Source organism: Ammodytes marinus (assembly GCF_949987685.1).
Source record: "Ammodytes marinus genome assembly, chromosome: 19".
Classification (NCBI taxonomy): domain Eukaryota; kingdom Metazoa; phylum Chordata; class Actinopteri; order Uranoscopiformes; family Ammodytidae; genus Ammodytes; species Ammodytes marinus.
The window spans coordinates 15,528,461-15,549,668 of NC_137223.1; the positions used below are offsets into that span (position 1 = coordinate 15,528,461).

Here is a 21,208-nt window from a genome sequence, read left to right on the forward strand (position 1 = left end):
AGAAGAGAGGACCAATAAAACCTGGAGATCAATATCTTCCGTATAATTACCTACAGCTTCCTGGGTTGCTAGGAGACCAAACATAGATGAGAGAGAGAGAGGGAGGGAAAGGGATGGAGGAGAAGAGAGAGAGAGAGACATAGAGGATGACGATATTTTCAAGGTTGCGCTGATTTCATTGCGCTGTTGACACGTGCACTGACAGAGGGGAGGAGAAGTGAGGAGGTAGAAGATGAAGAAGTGGGAAGAATGTTTTTTCATTTTTCTTTTAGTTTTCATAATGAAATGTAAGCCGTGATAGAGTGAGTTCAGGAGACAGAAAAATATGTTTGATCTTTGGGGAATTGGGTTGCATGAATAATTACTGAGATATTGACACTGCCTGTCTCCCTCATCCTGACCCTCCCCCTCCTGACCGCCCCCCCTCCTCTCGTTTTGATTTTTAATCTTTCCTAATCCCAGGTCCACTTTGTCCTGGCTTCATTCTGTACCATCTTCATCCTCTTGGTACAGCTCCTTCTGCCTTTCTTTCCATCCCATTCTCCTCTTTTTCTTACTCTCTTTTGTACTTTCCCTTGGTAACATACTCACAGGGATCATGAGCAACAATTACAGGTTTGAAAACATGCTTTGCTCTATTGCATTAGCATCCACTGTGATTTTATTACAGACTCTGGACATTATTCTTCGTCCGCAGGCCATCATCTCATTCCACTCACGTAAATGTCTCTTGAATGTATAAATGAATTCAACATGTGTGCACAAAACACAACTATAAAATCCACAAGTACAAGGTTGTATAGCAATCATTTCCAAGGGGTTGGTCCTTCACACGACTCATTTGAATGAGAGTTGAAATGCGTTCAGTCATTCAGCGCATTAAATCCCTTATTGGAATCATGACGGCTTGTTGAATGTGATCTCAGGGAAATGCAAGCATTAGTTTTGGTGGACTGTTCCTTTAAATGGAAGGGAGAGGATGGGGAGTGGAGACCGAGAGAGAGAGAGAGAGAGAGAGAGAGAGAGAGAGAGAGAGAGAGAGAGAGAGAGAGAGAGAGAGAGAGAGAAAGAGAGGTAGAGAGAAGGAGACATAGTAGAGAAAGGGGGATTGTTGTGTGCACTTTGTCTTGCATGGAGAGGTGTGTGGGTTGAACGGGATTCGACTGAAAAAAAGAAGGGAAAGAAAGAAAGAAAGAAAGAAGGACAAGAAAGTGACTTCAGAAGAAATTCCTGAAAAGAGCTGCTTGAGGATTTTTTTATTCTGAATCAAAATCTTTTTTATTTTACGGTGGAACTCCTCACTGACCTCAACATTCCTTAAAAACATGCAAAGAAATGGCACATATCACTGACCCTCTGAGGAGCAGCGTGGTGACTTTTGAAGGACTTAAATGAGGAGTCAAGTCAACGGCCCTGAAGAGATTTATCCAAGAAACGCTTCCTGCTTGCTTGGGTCTTCAGACTTGTTACTTGGCGGGACTTGAACAGCTGTGAGGTGACTTTGAAAGGCATCTCACAATCAATTACCTTTTGACTCTCATTGTATCCCCCTAGAATAATTTCTGCTTGTTATATACACATCTGTTGATTTTTGTTTTTTTCAACAATTGACCATAGATGTGCACTTTCTTGAAAAACTTCTTGGTGTTGTCATTTATTGGCTACTGAATTTGACTTGTGAACCCACTGTTGAGATGCTCTGTTGAATGTATAATCCACTTCTCAAAGGATACAGTCAATCAACATTGATTTTTTTCACCTGCTTATCAGCAACTATTTTTCAAACATAAACATTAACCAGAAAAAGAGGGGGAAAGAAAGAACGAGAGATGGCACAGAAAGAAGGACAGACAGAGCTGGACCTTTTTAAGACCAGGGATAATCTCGGGGCCAAAGCCGTGGTAGGGGCCCCTACAGCAGGCGGAGGAGTGGTGGTGGAGGTCAGGGAGAAGAAGGGATCTTTGCGGGCTGCCATTCCCACAATGCCTTTCCCTCTGGCTGTCATCTGTCTTTTTCTGAACACCTTCATACCTGGACTCGGTAAGTCTGCAATCACACCTTAAACTCATGCTAATTTTAAAATTCAGTGTTTCTGTGATTTCTTTTTTTTTTAACCCTAGGTCAAAGGATTTCAGAAATAAAACCCCCAAATATACAAAGTTAAAGCTATAGTGCGTAACTTCTGTCACCCCCATGAGGAGTTCTGAGTGATTACAACAACACTGTCGCTGCATTTACATGGAGGTAACCCTTCGGTGTTCGCGCATTGATTTTATACCTTCTGCTGTACGTCCAGGTTTTTTCTTGGCCGTAGAATCAACAACTATAACATTTTGTGGGCGCTGCTTGAGCTCCTGCGCCAGTGTTGGGGTCCGACACCAGTCTGTTAACGCTGCCATACTGAACAATTCCAAGAGAGTTTTGTGGAGCTGATATACTTGATGATAGGCTTTGTGTCGACTAATTTTGCAAAGGCTTGAGTGTAACTCACATTCATTTATATGAAAAAGTTACGCACTATAGCTTTAAGCATCAGTGAGAGTGAACATGAGAGTACACATGCTAAAAATAGTGGAACAAGCGACTGAGCAGTCGGGAAACTGGAATACCTCGGCACAGACATGGAGACTTTATTGCTGTGGTGCCAGAGAGCATTCCAGCAAATAAAAGATAAAGATAAACAAACATTAGGGCAAATAATTCAATAAATACCAGAGAGGAATGTAGAGTGGTCATAACAGTTCTGTGGGAAGTTTACTGGAATTAAATGACAAATCTTTTCTCATACTTGTGAACGTGTGTATATCTTATAGTGTGCATGCACACATGTGTGAGATAAGGGGTAAGATAGTCTGCCTCAGTCTGCCAGGTATTAATGGGCCCAGTCAACGTGTTGTCAAGAGATGTCATCACTGTGGATATAAAAACCCTTCACAGGTGTCATCGTTAGGGGCACGTCATCATCACTGCATCATCACATGACTCATCAACACACGTCATTATCACGGGTAAAAACCTTGACACGGTAGTTTCAAGACATGAACTTAAAACCCCTGTGTGTGAACCCAAATCCACAATATCCTTCTAACTATGTCATTTGGGTAATCAGTTGCATGATAGTAAGCATCTTACTAGGAGCTGCGCATATTTATCAATCCAAAATTAAAGATACTGTCATTTAAGTTTTTTTTTTTACTTTACAGAAATTCAGTTCGGATGATTAGGTTCTTATTACGTATTTTGAAGCAATCATGGCAGTTCTCTGCCCGAACATTCTATAGAAAACAATGGCTGTGTTCGAAAAGCCCTATTAACGTTCTACTCGTACTAATTTTGATGTCAATTTGATTATGTTGTGGTTGTGTTATGTGAGTGTTTGTAGGCAAGAAATGCCTGGTACTTACTTCAGGGAAGATTTTGTGTATGGATCGATAGGTTACTTTTACTACTCAACCACCCCACAATGCATTGCGTCTTTTCAAACGACACAGAAGTTTTTTTTTTTATTCTTTATTGCTTCTCTATACTTCAGTGTAAACGGTCTGACGAACCTCGCATACACATTCGATCGTTAAGTAGACAGTATGTAGTATATACATGTTGAGTATGTAGGAGGGAGGACGTTAGTAGGCTGTTTCGAACACAGCCAATGACTTATGCCACTGAGACATACAGCCACGCCCACACAGTCCTGTCAAACTAACTTTTATCATTTTATGTACATTTATTTTCAATCAGATTTGTTCAAAGGTTTATTGAGACAAACAACTTTGATATCATATATTGATTTTTATTTATTTTTTAGACCAGGTTTACAGATAATGTAATAGCTTGTATCTAGTTTATTTACATTTAAACAGTACCTATCAGGAAAACTAACCAAATTCATGTAACTAATGTGGAAAAAAAGCCATAAATCACAAGTGACACACAAGTGAATTTTGATTACACTTGTACAACAATAAGCGATCCTTCAAAATGTGATGCAATTTTAAACACACACACACACACACACTGACTTTGTACTGTAAATCCACTGTTACTAAGTAGCACACATTGGTGTACAAGACCCTTACAGTAAAGACTCCTGTGTAGGTAACATATTCAGAGCAGGTTCATTCACACAGAGTCATTTGGTAATCTACATCACTTCAAAGGTTAGAGTTAAAAATCAGAAGCTCTTTCAATCATAATAAACAGGTTTTATTTTTAGGACTACCATATTAATATTTAGCAAATCAAATAACTAAAAGTCCCATTGTGTGAAAGACAGAACACTGTGTGGGAAAAAATACAAGACGGAAGATAAATATAAAATATAAGCGGTAAAAAGCATCACGTTTTTAAGTCTGAAGTAATTATGTCTCAATAGGAGTCACTCAGAGCTGAGTCCATCAGCCTCAAGCCCATGTGACCTCTGCTTGCTTTGCCTTTTGCTGGTAATAACTCTTATTTATTATAAGTGCTTGGTATTTGTGTGTTTGTCTGCTCCTCTTCATATTTATTTTTAGCTCTTTTCTGTTATCCTGCTGCTGACCAAGGCTTAATGTACCAAACTCTAGACCTTTCCATTCATCAATACACTTTTATAAATGTGTAGAAGTTTATTTTTTTTGTATATTTTGCAAGCTTTCTACAGTTAATGTCGAATCTACTGACTGCTTGACAACGTCTCAAACAGTCGTGTGAGAAAACCACAAACAGCTTGACACAAATAATCTGCCCCACCCCCATCTTGGCAGGAATTTTTCCATAACATGTTGCAATAAAAACTTGTAATGAAAAAGCATCAAGGTAACACCTCATCTATGTGTGTGTGTGTGTGTGTGTGTGTGTGTGTGTGTGTGTGTGTGTGTGTGCGAAGTTTGGCCTGGATGCCTTGACATTTCATTGAATAGCTGCAGCTAGTTGCCATGACAACACCAACCGAAATGACACAATGCACACATGTGTGCGTGTGATAGTGTGTGTCAATGCCATTCGGGTTTAATTAACTGAGATTGAAAACAGCCGCGTGTTCTATTCATCCTCCAGACAACATACCATTTAGAAATGTGTAATTGAATTTGGATATGAGTCAGAACAGAACATAATCTCTAAACACGGACTGACACACAGGTGTATGAATAAACACACACACACACACACACACACACACACACACACACACACACTAAGCCAAAACAAATTCACATACATTAGTATAAGTTGACTTAGAGGCATGTGTTGTACAATGAATATCACATTCTCAGAAAAAACAAAAGCGTGGTTCATAAATCTTAAATATAATAATCAACGAAACTTCCAATGTAAACGAAAATGTGTACCATTATTATATCCTGCAAAGAGTCTATGTTCTACACCCAGAGCTCAGTGAATCTGAGGAGTCAATCTGACAACCTCTCCCCCTCTCACATCCACTTGTTTTGACTTTTGCATTACACTAATCCTATCTGATGTTATGAACCCAGATTGTCTCGGCATTGTAATGAAGACGGAAAAGTAATCTATTGGTAAGTAACTCCGAGGTTGTTAGTTGCAGTGCAGTAGTCGGCTTGTAAATAATTACACTTTTTGTGTAGGAAACTACTGCTCACAGCTCTGGTTGTTGTTATCTTTGCCATAAGAGGGTAGGAAAGCAGGAGGCTTTGACCCAAAGGGTAAAGTGTGTATGTGTGTGTGTGTGTGTGTGTGTGTGTGTGTGTGTGTGTGTGTGTGTGTGTTTGTGTGCCTGTGTGTGCGCATGCGTGTAATGTGTGTGTGTGTGTGTGTGTGTGTGTGTGTGTGTGTGTGTGTGTGTGTGTGTGTGTGTGTGTGTGTGTGTGTGGAGGGAGGGGGTGGGGGGGGGGTGATTGATGGTTTGTGTTATGGGAGACAAGACATTAGTTTACCTCATGTCGACATCTTGCTTGTTGATGCTTGTGTGTGTGTGTGTGTGTGTGTGTGTGTGTGTGTGTGTGTGTGTGTGTGTGTGTGTGTGTAAGTGCATGCGGGTGTGTGTGTGTGTACGTGCGTGTGTGTGTGTGTGTGTGTGTGTGTGTGTGTGTGTGTGTGTGTGTGTGTGTGTGTGTGTGTGTGTGCGCGCTTAGGGACTTCTATATGTATGAGGACTGCATGTGCTCACCAGGAATTTTAGACGAGGAACTTAAAATGAGGGCATTTTTCTCGGACCTCATTTTGACCAACTCATTTATGGGTTAGCTGCGGGTCAAAAGTTCCAGTTGAGGTTACTTTCAGATCACAGTAAGGTTTAGTCTGTTTTGAAGGACATGTGTAAAAGGTAACAGGGTTAAATTGGAGAGTGGTGGGTGAGGGGTGGAGGTCGTGATTTCATTCTAATTTTAAAACCACTTTCTAGTACCCTGGAAATCACTACCCACATTGTGCATTATGACTCTGATCAATACTTCATCAGTGAATTGCTTTGTAGGGCTCGTAAAGGCCTCTCTACAGTGCTTGATGCTGATTTAATTTGCTCGTGCTGAGAGGTGTGACAAAGAGATTCAATCGTGTACACACATTCTCGTGTGATAGGTAGGATGACGTACTATCTCTCGTGACATAACATTTTTGTCCTAGACAATCTTAGGTTGTGTTTTTGATCTGTACATGGATGAAACTTTTTTCAGATCCTTACTATAGAATATGATTGTAGATGAGTGATAGGCCTACTGACATTTTGCAACCTTGGACAATTTGTATGTTATAAATTATATATTTTTTTTTAAATAAACTTAAAAAGCTAAGCAGCTAATGATGACATTTTGTTCCATCTCAACTGTAACAGGAAGCCTGGCTGTGTGTTACACTTAAGTGAATATTCCAGTCCTGTAGACAATTGTGAAGATGAGCAATCATACCCTTATCATCCTCTGCTCTCAGCGTAGCAGTGTGTTGTCTGACGGTCGCTATGACATTTTTCAGGTGGTCGTTGTTTCATGCTGACTGCATGTATCAATTGTGTTTCTGTACAGTCAGTAAAGGCAGACTACACAGGGACATTTAAGCTTATAGCTAGAAAAGTGGAGAAATAACTTCTTGGTGTGTATAATTTTTATTGATGTGTGCTCTAACAGCTGCTTGCTTATATTCTCCACAAATGAGTACAAGGATGTGTTGAGCCTGTTGCTTTACACATCCTCTTGACCTACTTACTTGTGGTCAAAGCTAGGCTAGGCTAGCTTTGACCACAGATGGCTGGCGGTTAGTATTTTTAGATAGAATTTTTAAAAAATGACCGATTACTTTTGCTGATTGATTACCAAATAGATATCACTGATTGAAACTTTTTGAATCTGTGATAACTTATTTAAGAAATGTATTTGCCTTAAACTGTTTTACAGTAGGCTAAACCTTCTTTCCCCTCCCCCTCTGTCTGTTTCTCCCTCTTTCTTTCTTTCTTTCTGTCTTTCACACTCCCAGGCTCCATCATTAACCTCCCACACTACCAGTGGGTGCTTTGTGGAGTTCTCTGTGTAATTATAGTCATTTGTCTGGGTAATATCTAGGCACACACACCATCTCCCAAACGCAACATACAGAGGATCCAAGAGCTTTTCATACACAGAGAATTGTTCAATTTCACAAACTAAAGACTTATTAAACCTTTGGTATTGCGGTGAAGGATTGTGCTCGCAGACATATTCAGTCTTTATTCCTGACTGCACACATTCATACAAATCAAGCTATTTCTTTTCTAATTTGCTTTGTTCAGATCCACTCTCTTAGGCAGTTAGAAAGGCTCTGTAGAGGTCAGCAGCTACAAAGTGTGGAACAGTGAAATAATTTTTTTTTTTAAATCTGCTTTGATATTGCTTCTGGTGTACAATTAATCTTCGATTCCCACAAGGAATCCTTCAAATGATTTTTGGATATTTACCTTAACGTCCAACAGCTTGCATGTAACAATCCATTGATTGAACATCGGTAGAAGAACAAAGAGGATATGATAATCACAACATACATTTTCCAAAATGTGCTCAGTTTCTTTACTACCTGTGTGCTGGACAGGACTGTCTGACAAAACTATAAATTAGAATTTTCTTTTTTTTTTTAGACAAATTGAAGGGACAGAGTTGAAATGGGGCAAAGATGGGAGGACTTGCAGAGAACCTGCCACAGGTCGGATTCGAACCGGGTCTGCTGCAATGAGGGCCGAGCCTCTAGGTGGACGCATTTATAAACTGTATATAGATTTTTGCAATATCCAAGAAAAACATCTAGTGCTCAGTGGAAGTAACAAACATGACTCCTACCTGCTGTGGCATCAAATAGTTTTTTTTTTTTTTTTGGAAATCACAAACTGAAAGTAGCCAGTAACAATATGAGTCCTGTTTTAGATGCCAACGATGGAAGTGACGTGTCAGCGTTCAGGCCGCACCTCGCTGCCAATCATTGCTCATGTCTGTAGGTGGGTGGTTCCTTCAGCAGCCAGAGCATCTGCTGGTGGGTGTGACCCACTGCCACTCCAACGTTTCTCTGTCTGATCAGACCATATCGGCTTTGGGTGGGCTCTCATTTTAGCCCGCTGTTGCTCTTTATGTGAGATGCTTTCGGGAATGATCATCAGCTAAAAAACTTAAAAGGAAACATCTAATTCATCTCTCCCCTCTTCAAGCTGTAAACACTGCAGTTATTTGGCTTTCACTTTTCCATGGATGCTTACTATTATTAGATGGTGTGTGTGTGTGTGTGTGTGTGTGTGTGTGTGTGTGTGTGTGTGTGTGTGTGTGTGTGTGTGTGTGTGTGTGTGTGTGTGTGTGTGTGTGTGTGTGTGTGTGTGTGTGTACCAGAGTTTGACTTTAAGGAAACCATTCCAGATTGAGGCCAGAGTAGGGCCATGTGAAAGTAAATATTATGGTGTACGTTCGGGTTCGGCAGAGATTATGGGACATTTTTTGGAGTATATCTGATAAGTCTGTCTTTCTATAGTAAGATGCATTATAACGGAGCACTCTTTAATATAAAGGTAGGGTTTGTCAGAGGGAGAGAGGGACAGAGAGAGACATAGATGTAAATAGAGTAGCAGACGGAGAAGAATGATTATGAGAAACTATACTTATTTTTGGGTTGACTCTGGCCTTTCCTTACAAGAACAAGATGCGTTCTTCTTCTGCCCTTCCCCCACCTGCTTGCCTTGCTCTGCTATTTGAATTCCTCCAAAGTGACAAGAAGTGGAGTTAGCAGAAAGAGAAGATGCACACACACATTAGGCATTCCCATTCAGCATTTGCAGGAATTCCCCACAGTATCTGTAAAATATAGAGCCTGCAAAGAGGCAGTCTAAACATCAGCTGCACCTTGGAATAATTTATGATTTTGTCAAACACATGACATTGCTCTGAGATGAGCATGTTGGCCTAAACACACAATGGTGACAACGAGTACCACAAAAGCCCTGCGTGAATGACTTATTGTTGTTGGAATGAACTGTATTTTTTTTAAGGGTATTTTTCTGCTTCCACAGGTACCTTCATCTCAGCGTTTACGGTGCTTTGTGGAGCTCGCAGTGAGCTGATCTCCGAGCGAGGTGTTTGCTGTGTGTTCTGGCTCAACGTGGCGGCGGCCTTCATCCAGATACTGACAGCTGTGATCATGGTTGGATGGATCATGAGCATCTTCTGGGGAATGGACATGGTCATCTTGGCAAGTCAGTACATTCAACTGGCCGCGCTTTTCTCCCTGTCTAGGCCTATACTCCTTTCCATTCTCTTCATGTCTTTCTTATTTCATTTTAGTCTTGTCTCCTTTTCCTTTGCTTATGTCTGTCTCACACGTGGTATGCATGCACTAGGCGGCTCAAGTCAAAGTCCATCCAAATAACTATAAGAATGCTCGCCGTGAGAATCCAATTATAATACTTGTGTTAACATTAGTTTCACACATACATTGGTCATCATGGTTGGGGTTTTAAAAATAAATGTAACAACATATTTCTGACCCAAATTTAAAGATTAAAAGTCTTCAGTAGGAACCAATGGGCATGGCGTTGAGGGACATGTTGGGGAAGTCACAAGGAATTGTGTGAGGAAACGGAAGATTTCAGTGCGCGGAATCTTTCGCCTCTGTGAGAATGGTGGCTGATTCCCTCACTGCAATCAGGTGTGTGGCACTGATTGGCTGATTGAGCCCAGGTGTGAGGAGGTTATATATGCCCTGAGACTGTAGCTGGATCTCGATTCAGGGGTTGCAGCCTACGAAGGCTGCATTTGAAGACCGATTGCGTCATAGCGGCGCGCAAAGGCTTGTTCCATTTGCAACGATTTGCAAGGCTCCTTCATATGCGGCCGAGAAATGCAGCCTTCGTTTCACGGTTTTGAAGGCTGCAACAGATGGATCCTTCGCGGCCCAACATATCCCAAGATTCATTGCGTTTTTTTCAGAGATGGCATAAAATAAAATAAAAAATAACAAAACAGCAACGTGTTGCTCCATCTTCTTAACTTTTATCTTCCTTTCTTTTTTTCTTGTACTTTTTTTTCTTTTCGTCTGGTAGGCAACTTCTTTTTCTTTTTTCCTCCGTTGACAAGGCTGTCTCCGTTGGCAGCAATCAGGGTTGCTAGGCAGCACAGGAGCAGCGAGTCGTCACGCAAGGTAACGGCTTGTTACGCAAACCGGAAATGCTCGTAAACGGAGACCTGCGGAGACCGTCCCGTTTAACAACGCTCGTTCGGCCCTGGTTCGGCCTTCAAATCGGCCTTCATAGGCTATAGCCTTCATAGACCGCGTAGACCGCGTCCTTCCAAGGACCCGGTCTCTGGATTGAGATCCAGCTCCTGTGAGCCTGTGTGGCCCTTTACAGCCTTGTGCTTTTTGTAGTCTCTGTAGTCGCCTGTGCGATTTAGTGGTTATCCCTCCGGGGATAAATTTCAGACACCCCTTGGTCCCCTGTGTCCCAATCCCCCCCCCCCCCCCGAATTCTTACCGAATGACCAGCCCAATGGAGGGCACAGCGGACCCCACTAGTGCTGCTGGTATGTCGGCGACAGTTTAGAGGTCCACAGGCAGGCAATTTCTGCGCAAGGAGCCCTGTTAGGCTCGCACAACCAAACCCTACGTGCCATTGTTGAGCAACAGGCCTCGCAGGACTGTATGCTTCGGGAGATACTGGCCCGTTTACAACCACCTGGGCCAACCCCTACCCAAGTACAAGCACCTCCAGTTCCACCCCATGACCCTTTTGTAGGCCAGGAGACCAAGCTGGCAACCCCAGTCCGCTACGACGGGCATCCAGGGTGTAAGGGATTTATCACCCAATGTAGTTTAGTGTTTGAGTTACGACCCTCTATGTTTAGCACCGACCGAGCCCGGGTCGCATATATAATATCCCTTCTTTCGGAGAAGGCCCTTTCATGGGCTACAGCTTTGTGGGATAGGCAGACTCCAGTCTGCGCTGACACTACCCTCTTCATGGCGGAGATGAGGCGGGTGTTCGACCACGATGTTAGTGGCCACGAAGCAGCCAAACGCCTCCTTAGGTTAAGTCAGGGCTCTGCAAGCGTTGCAGAATTTTCAATTAAATTCCGGACTTTAGCTACGCAATCAGGTTGGAACAGGGATGACCACTTTTAGTCATGCCTTGTCTGAGAAAGTTCAGGATGAGCTCGCTTCCCGTGAGGTTCCAGATTCACTTGAGGATTTAATCTCATTGGCTATTAGAATTGACAACAGAATTTGTGAGCGCAATAGAGAGAGAAAACCAGCGTACACCCGCCAGATGTCAGAGGAGTTTGAAATCCCTTGTGAAAGACCTACCCTGCCTGAGGGGTCCCTTAACAATGATGATCAGGAACCCATGCAAATAGGACACACACGGCTTACTTCCGAGGAAAGACGGAGGCGTATGAGCAGTGGGGCTTGTCTATACTGTGGGAGTGTGAGTCACTTCATACGCCAGTGCCCCTCAACACAAAGACACAATAAGCAGGGAATCAGGGTAGGCGTGTCAGACCTTGGGGAAGTCTTGCTGAGTCTTAAAAATTTCCCTCCCGTGGCCAGTAGTTGCACCCCTTTGTCCTTTGAGTTATTATGGGATGGACACTGGCGCACCTTCTCGGCATTTGTTGATTCAGGAGCAGCAGGTAGTTTTATGGACTCAACCCTGGCCCGTAAACTCAATTTACCCATTTATGATCTTCCTTGTCCACTCGCAATTAATGCAGTGGATGGGCAACCTTTGGGTAGGGGTAGGGTTGACCGCCTAACTCTTGGGGTTATCGAGACTCCCTCTGGTCCTTCGTCTTCTGTGTCTCTTCTTGCAAATGGGGTTCCTGCAGAGTACACTGAACTTAGTGAAGTCACTAGTAAACATAAGGGCCGTCCACGTTCGAAAAATCGGAGGCTAGATGCCTTATCTCGACCATTTCAGTGTTCAGGTTGTGACAGTTCTCCAGAGCCCATTGTACCCCTTACCCACAACCGTGCCCCACTGATCTGGGAGATTGACACGGTGGTTCAGGGGGCTCAACAGCAGGAGCCTGACCCAGGAGGGGGGCCCCAAGGCTAACGGTTTGTTCCAGTACGAGTGCGATCACAAGTGCTTGAGTGGGGCCACTCCCTACACCTCACAAATCACCCTGGTGTTCGTCGCACTGTTTTTTTTCTCAAACGGAGATTCTGGTGGCCCCGGATGGGGAGAGATGTGAGCTTGCAAAATTTGCGCCCGAAACAAGACGTCACAACAGCATTGCCGCCCAGCCCCAGACTATCGGGTGGGTCAGAGGGTGTGGCTCTCCACAAGGGATCTCCCACTGCGGGTAGAGTCTCGCCAATTGCCGCCACGTTTCGTTGGTCCCTTCAGGATCATTCGAAGGATAAACCCCGTCACTGTTCGCCTCTTGCTTCCCCGGTCCATGAGGATTCACCCCTTGTTTCATGTTTCCCGCCTCCAGCCAGTCTGTTCCAATCCACTAGCCCCTCCAGGGAGGCCTCCACCCGGGGTGGGTGGGGGGTCCTGTTGGAACGTCAGGTGCCGTTCCTTAGAGGGGTGGTCCTGTGAGGAAATGGAAGATTTCAGCCCTGTGAGTGCACGGAATCTTTCGCCTCCGTGAGAATGACGACTGATTCCCTCGCTGCAATCAAGTGTGTGGCACTGATTGGCTGATTGAGCCCAGGTGTGAAGAGGTTATATACTGTATGCCCTAAGACCCAGAGGTGGGTCGTAACGCGCTACATTTACTCCGTTACAAATACTTGAGTAACTTTTTGAATAAATTGTAATTTTAGGAGTAGTTTTATTGCAACATACTTTTACTTTTACTTGAGTAAATATTTGAAGAAAGAACGGTACTTTTACGCCGTTCCATTTGGCTACGTGACGGTCGTTACCTTATTTTTTTATATATTTTATTTATTACATGCGAGAGCTATTTCTCTCATGATTTCTCTCCCCGGGGACGTCTTCAGCCAACATCTCTATCACGTGACTATTTCAACCAATAAAAACCACATTACAAAAGCTTGCCAATCAAATGCAGCCACTTCAGTCACATGACAAGTGTTGTCATGTTGTCATAGGGCTCAACCATGGGCTCAACAATGTCCGCGGACTTTTTTAAAGGCTGCGGTTCTGCACCGATGTTGTGTCCGTGGCCGTGCCATGTAGGTTAAACGCATATAACACAGACTCCCACACACTCGCAATTACAGAGAAACTGTTCTTTTTTGACACATGTCCTGTTCTCCCTGTAGCCTACCCACTTCGCATGCCCCAGTCTGGCTGTGTGAGAGTCTGAGAGTGGTCTCTTTGTTCAGCCACTATACGTTAAGTGAGTGTGCCAGCAGGTTTTGATGTGTAACGAAGTTTAATTTTGTGTTTTATATTTTTGGGGCTAAACACAACCTAGATAATTTTCTCAGGGCCAGTGACATATTGTAGGAATTTGTTTTAAAATGTGTATGTGCAAAACAATTGCAACAGTGTTATAAGTGTATTGGTTTTAATTAATATAATTTTTGACAAGCCTAATTTATTATCATTTTATTTGAAGGGTGATGTATTTAATTTGGCAGATAATTAATGTATTATTGTTTGAGTTCAAGGGTTATTCATTTGATTTTTAAATACCTTATTTATTGTTTTATTTAAAATGATGTTATTTAACATATCTTTATTTGAACATTGCTGTTTTATATTATGTTCGTGTCTATTCTGTACCGTTTGTGTTGCTCTGTATATTTCAAAAATAAATCTGGAGTCATTCAGTAGGCCTACTTGTACTCTTGAGTACTTGAGTAGTCTTTTCACTGCATACTTTTTTACTCTTACTCGAGTAATAATTTTTATGAGTACTTTTACTTCTACTTGAGTAATTATAATCTTAAAGTAACTTACTTTTACTTGAGTAAATTTGTTGGCTACTCTGCCCACCTCTGCTAAGACCCCAGTGTGCTGTGCTGCTCATTGTCTCACCTTAAGAGGTTGTCTCAGAGTGCTCTCTGTGTTCAGTGTTACAAAGTCAACTGTTTTACTTGTGTGTCCGTTCAGCTGCTTGGCAGCGGTGGTTTTGTTCTTGCTTTAGTTTGCTATATTAAAAGGTAGCCTGTGTGGCCCTTTACAGCCTTGTTCTTTTTTTTTCTCCCCCACATAATTTTGGGGATAACACCAGATATTTTAAGACAAGTCAAGAATGAAAAAAGGCCAAAGAGAGGTTAAACCCTGAAATCTTTTTGTGTTGTCATAAGTATATACTGGCAGCGTAATTTGTTGATTTTGTTGGTTTGATGGGATTTATTGATGATGTGTTTTATATAGAATAACAGCTTAATCCTGCCAGCTCTGCATGACACCAAGACAAAAAGGGGGGCGGGGGGCGATAAAGAAGTTGGGGTAGAGGTGGATGCTGAAAATAAGCGATGGGGTGGTTGTTGGTAATTGTACTGCTTTCCCTGTCAAAAAGTAGTGTCTTCGCCTCAGGCATTGATGCATAAACAAGTGCCGACACACACATACACACACACACACACACACACACACACACACACACACACACACACACACACACACACACACTATTCTCTCATTGCACTGAGGCAGCCTTTGAATTACCACAGGACTAAGTGTGTGCAAGCCTGTGAGGTAATTGCTGCCTGCATGTACAACCAAACATCTTGGTACGCTCGTGTGTGTGTGTGTGTGTGTGGGCATGTGTGAGGTACAGTAATTGTGTGTGTGGGCTTGAGCAGCACCCCTGGTGTGTTTTTGTTCGCTGCTCCCCTCTGTTCTTCAGGCCCTCCGTGCACGCGCCTTTATTCAACTGTTGTCTAACGCTCACGGCTTGGCAGCACATTGAATATTTACAATGAACGCGAGACCCATTTCAAATCTCAGGGTGAACTCATGCAAATGTTCAAGATTCATTATTATTCCACTATTCAGCACCACACAAATACACCTCTCTGTAGCATTTGCGAGTGACGCTTTCAGTAAGATATTCCCCCCTGTACAATGAATCACTCTGATAATGTGGCATAGTTATCCCTTATCTCTTCCCTCGCCTAATGAGCCCTGTGTTTCATACTGTATGATCAATGTCCTATTTCTTTCCATACCTCCATGACAGAAATCCCCTCCTTTTCTTTTACTTCTCCATCTAATAATGGTGGTATTATATTCCTCCCACTGAGCTCCTTGCTTCTGCCTCTCTCTCTCTCCGTCTAATGGTTGTTCCTTATTGATCATGCCATATTCCTGCTCCCTCTCTCTTACATTATTCCTCCCACTCTCTGCCCGCCCCACCAGTCATCCTCTCCGCCTCATTGTCTTCTTCAGCATTCTTCTTTTTGATCTCTCCCTCGATTCGTGTCTGGGTGTCTCGGCTCATCGATCCAGCAAACCAGGGTCATGTAACCCTATTTGTGTTCCTAAATGCGCCGAGGAAGTCTGTTTTTGTACAAGAAGACGGTTTTGTGTTCCATAAATACAGTGGACTTGTGTATGACAATAGTTGTATGTATTCAGTTATTTGTTTTACTCACTAACTAACTGCTTCTCTTCTCTCCTCTCTGGTCCCTGTCCTCGTCAATCAAAGTTTCTGAAGGTAGGTGTCTAACTTCCACTCACTCAGTAACCTAAAAGTCCCACAGCAAGTTGATGAAATGGTGGAGTTATGAGAAGCATGCCACAGATAATATTGACTTATATGGATATTGAGGAAGCCAAAACAAAACACATTTTTCAAGCTAAGGAATGCAAAAAGAAACAAACCGGTCAGTCTCATGAAATGTTATTGTTTTCAGTTGAATGCTCCATGACGCCTGAGCAAACTCCATCAGCTATTACAGTTGGATGCTTTGTGTGTGTGTGTGTGTGTGTGTGTGTGTGTGTGTGTGTGTGTGCATTCTCACTCAAGTCACTTTTGTGAATGTAAATCTATGTAAAGTCCCCAAAAGTGACCTAAGACAGCATGTGTGTGTGTGATAGGTTAAAAAGCTCCAATGTGAAGTGGACTACACAAGTTACCTTAAAAAACAAGAGACGAAGATTATTATGTCATGTTGTATTGTCCCGTTGCGGATGGTTCAAAGCATTAATTGACTCACCTGCACTTTTGAACTAGGGAAAGAAATGTGAGTAAACAGCTGCCAAGACAAGATAGTTCAAAAGTGCCCAGCATATAGTTTTTTTTGGACAAAACCAATTATCAGAAAAAAAGTTACCCAAACACAATTTTCAGAATAATTTTAATCTAATGGTGTTTCCATTCATAGTTGCTTGGCTGCAGTGTTCTGCCTTTCATGCCTTTGTTATTGCATTGCTCGGTTTCATGCCGTATACCAGCCAACACCTGTTGATCAGTGGAATAGCATCAAACCGTCATGGTTCTGCGAGTGGGTGTGATGTTAACAAAACTGGGACCCACTCTTTCAAAACATTGCTTCTTCTATTAGTCAGAAACTCCACATGGTAGTGAAAGATTAATAGGAGGGATTTCTCTTGATGCTTCAGTTAATCCATCATCTACGTAGAACTGCAACTGCCCTAGCCAAGTGCAGATTGAACCTAACTAGCCCACAATGAGGGGACCAAAACCTGTGTGCGCTCTGCAAGGCCGTTACACCGTCACTGATGGAGTCAGTCACAGTTTCCGATCAATTTGAATGCATAATAAAAGATCACGGTAATATTGTTTTCCAAAGGGGTAGTGGCTAAACCTTCCCAGCTATTACTTAAATAAATCCTTAGCTTCAATTTGGTTGTTGATCCTCTATGATTCGGTTCTCTCAATTGAAGAAAGGGAATTATTTCCGGCAGTTCAAAATAAATGCTTAGCAATTTTGTGTACCCAATTAAAACCCTCTGAACAGGGGCTATGAAAGCCAGATGATAGATTTTTACAAATGTTAAATCCTGCAAGCATTCAGAAGTCTTTCTCTTTCTTTATTTCATCCCCATTTCCTCAGGCTATAGAGACCAGGGCCTTCCTCAGGACGTGTGAGAGGAGATGACCTTTACCTTTGTGACGACCCGTAGATGTCTTTCTTTCTTTAAATGCCAGATGAACGAGAAGCAGAGACGTGAAAAGTAAATTAGCCACACGGAGAACGAAAGAAAGAAGGAGAGAATCAGCTGACTGCTCCGTGCAGAGAAAACTTGGCATGTATTTGCCAAAAACCTTGTAGACTACATGTTATATTTAGTTAAGACCTTGAATTCCATACTTTGTTTCTGTTATTTCTTGCCTTTTTATTTTGCCAGGTGAATAAGTAAAAAGAAAAAAAAAGAGCCCAAGCAAGAGCTTTACATACAATGTTTTCCTTAAGAGGTGTATTCAACTCAAGGTATTGGCTCATAACCAGTGTAACACTGCCCCCTGAACTAGCTGCCTGGTGCAGCTTCCGCTTATTTCAGTGTTAGATGTTCTTGGATCTATTGGAGTGGTTTATTGTGACGTGGACTTTTGCAAGGAACAAATTAAGCGGTAACCTCCCTCCAATATGCTTGAGTGGCTTCTGAATTAATATTGTGGTCACAGTTGTCGACATAACACATGTTTCACCTTGGCTGATCTGTTGGAATAAATAGCATTGCAGGCTGTAATGTAAACTAAGTAGACATTTGAAAAAAAAAAAAAATCATCCCAGAGCTGCACAACATCTGAAAATATACAAATGACGACAGCGGAAAATGTACAGCTTGAGCGAGTGATCCTACTATAAATGGATATACTTGATGTTCAGTGTACGGAGATTTATTGATAGCTCAATCATTATTGCAACTTTGGGTACAGTATTTCTTCTCTTGGGACAGTGTTTTACTGTAATAGCAAACACAGCTTTAACACCCAATCACACCCAGATTCTTATTTGATTTGAGTTTTTTTGGAGAGCTATTTTTGACTTGTTCGAAAATCAAGTAAAAGTTGGACGTAAATAAATATAAAAATGTGTGTATATATTACTGTGTGGGTGGTTGATCGTGTGCAATATAAAAAAAAATAAAGATTGGGGAATATGTGGGATAATGTGGGAGGGCCTGTAGGTCAAAGGTGAGGAAGGATATCATGTACAATACTTCAAATTGTTGTTATATGTAACACAACAGCTGTGGAACTGTTTATTCGAAACAAAGCCTTTTACCCCTGATACGGCGCCGCACCAGACTTCTCATGCACCAAATTATTGGCTCACTTCCCTGAAAAATATCCAAGAGAATCAAAAGTCAAAGAGCCTCAAACGACAAAGAAATTAAACAAGCAACCTTAGCTGTAACAATAATGGAAATGGTGTTTTGCAGGAAATTAGCGCTCGACTCAATTACTAGTGAACTGAGCAGGACGTGCTACAGGTTGGCAGTGGGACAAAATGCTACTCAAAGTACAAAGCACTCAGATACAGATAGAGATTCTTACAGAGCTTGTAATATTTGGCAAACGTCATGCAGCAATTGTGATAAAAAGGGGAGATACCTTTTATTTATGATGAAATCCCAAGCGTTGGTTATGCCTCTGCAGACTAAATGTGCATACCTTTCTCTTCCAAGTTTGATTTTATTCTGTTAATTGTCGTCCTTATTTTAGCCAAATGCCCCTTTAAAGTGTAATATAGTGTTTTGGATGAAGACACCATTATCTTTTATGTTTTCAACTGTGTATATGTCGTACAGTGTCTGTGTGTGAGATGGATGATGATGATGAAAAAGACTCTAATTGTGACAATATTTCTATGCCTTACAAAGTTCTCTCTTAAGTGATCCTGTAGCAGTGATGCTGGAGTTTCTTTGTTTTGATTGGATTTGAGTGCAATTCTCATGGATCTGAAATAATTGTTATTTTGACACTTGATCCATTTTTTTTCCAGCACTTAACACTGATTCTGCTGTATGTTTCAGGGGACATTAAACAATAATTGTAATGTTTGTGTTCCCTTCTTTCTATAATAATGATAATGGTAGTGTGGTGTTCTGGCTTTTTTTCCCCGATTTGAGCTATTGCAAACACAATTGCCTGGTCAATTTGCCCAAATCTCCACTCACTCCCATCTTACTGAAGAATGAAGCAAAATAATTTACATTCAGTGACAAACTAGTATTTCTTGACAATCCTCACTGTTCAGCTGAGAACCAACTTGTGAAGAATTCTTACAGTTAGGAAAAAAGTTTATCCCATTTAGCTGAAGGGCTCAAAAGTGCACTTCTCGGGTACCACAAACAAAACCTGCATAAAACCTGTTTCCATGACAATAATAAAAAGAGTCTTATTGGTGCAGAGCTGCTTGTAATAGGGATGTACATGATGCCAACACAAGGGGAAAGCGCTGGTAGAGCTAGAGCTGGGAGAGTAATCGCATTTAGGATTGTGCCAGACTTGCTGACGGTCCTCTTTTCACCAAATAAGGATTTTTCTCTGCTTGGTCTTTCTGGCCAGACAAGTAGAACAATAACACACACACACACACTCCCACCAGCTTCTCCATAGTGTAAACACAACCGGAGTGGAGTTGTTTCCATTTCAGTTCAGCAAATCGCAACATCAGAACACATCATGATGTTATGCAGGACAACACTGGTCGTGAAACTGGTTAGTCTCCACCTGTATACTAAACTGGATTGTATGCAGTCATCTGCCTTTAAACTAGGCATTATTATGCTTCGTGGCCTTTTGTGTGTGTGTGTGTGTGTGTGTTTCTGTCTGGGAGTCAAATGTGGTTCCAAGATTATAGTTTATACAACATGGACTCTGCGGGAACAGCCGGTGGTTTTTGACTAGAACTGATCAAATTGCATGAATCCCCTGGCAAAGATATGCTTCCATAATAATATTAAATTATATGACAAATATACTTCATTAAGGTTGTAAATGATTCGGTTGGCAGCCACAAATAGAGTTCAATTTATATAATTTGTTTAGTCTGACTCAAATATATGGTTCTACCCTTAAGTGTTTCTCTGGTGGCGTGCTCACACACACACACACTTTTCTGCATGCACCTAATGACCATTGTTGCTTTCCGTTATCGTTCACTTTTAGTTTAATTCCTTCCTCCTCTGCTTACAGGACATTTGCTAATAAAGCATAAATGACATATCAACCCTGTTACAGTTATGGCAGCCGACCAACTTTCATGTATCTCCTTAGGCTGGTTATGTTGTGTTCTTTTTATAAGGAAGATTTCAGCATTATATTCTACATGAGCTGTTAAGTCAGTGTAGAAACACAACAGCGCCTCCTGCTGGACACTCAGGTGAATTACAAAAAGCAGTTTTAACAATGGAGGGGAAAAACAGCTCTGATGTTATAATTGCGAAAAAGTGTGAATTTCGAAATGTCGTCTACGTGTCTGTTAACATGCACTCAGCCCAAACATCACACTTTCCTGTGCATGAGTACTGGCATGATTCAATTGCAAAGATGTTTACAGTAAGTGCACACGTTGTGTACTCTTTTTGAGTATGTGTGTCTCTCATTCCCCAGGCTCTGTGCCAGTTTCTCCATTGCCGGCAAAGACATCGCTAAATAATGAAGACAACCTCTCTCCTATATACAGTCTATGCCTCTCTCTCTCTCTCTCTACTGCATTCTCACTCCGTTTTTTAAACACATGTTGCAACCTTTCATCCAAAAGGTCACACTACATATACAAATTCTAGGTTACATATACATCTATGTTTATCAGAAGCACTGACAAGCTCCGATCCTTTTAAATGGGAAGAAAGCATTACATCTTATTACAGAAAAAAAACACACAGAGCCACATAACAAGTGTAAATCAA

At 41.8% G+C, this 21,208-nt stretch overlaps 1 protein-coding gene across 1 annotated transcript; it reads left to right on the top strand.

Annotated features, from left to right (window-relative positions):
• Positions 1-1,829: 1,829 nt before the first annotated feature.
• stum (stum, mechanosensory transduction mediator homolog) lies at positions 1,830-20,955 on the top strand (the record flags this gene model as incomplete). Its single annotated transcript, XM_080047477.1, has 6 exons — positions 1,830-2,040; positions 9,467-9,649; positions 11,186-11,236; positions 11,363-11,477; positions 12,458-12,640; positions 20,910-20,955. The coding sequence occupies 6 exons, from the start codon at positions 1,830-1,832 to the stop codon at positions 20,953-20,955; spliced, it is 789 nt and encodes a 262-aa protein (XP_079903603.1).
• Positions 20,956-21,208: the final 253 nt, after the last annotated feature.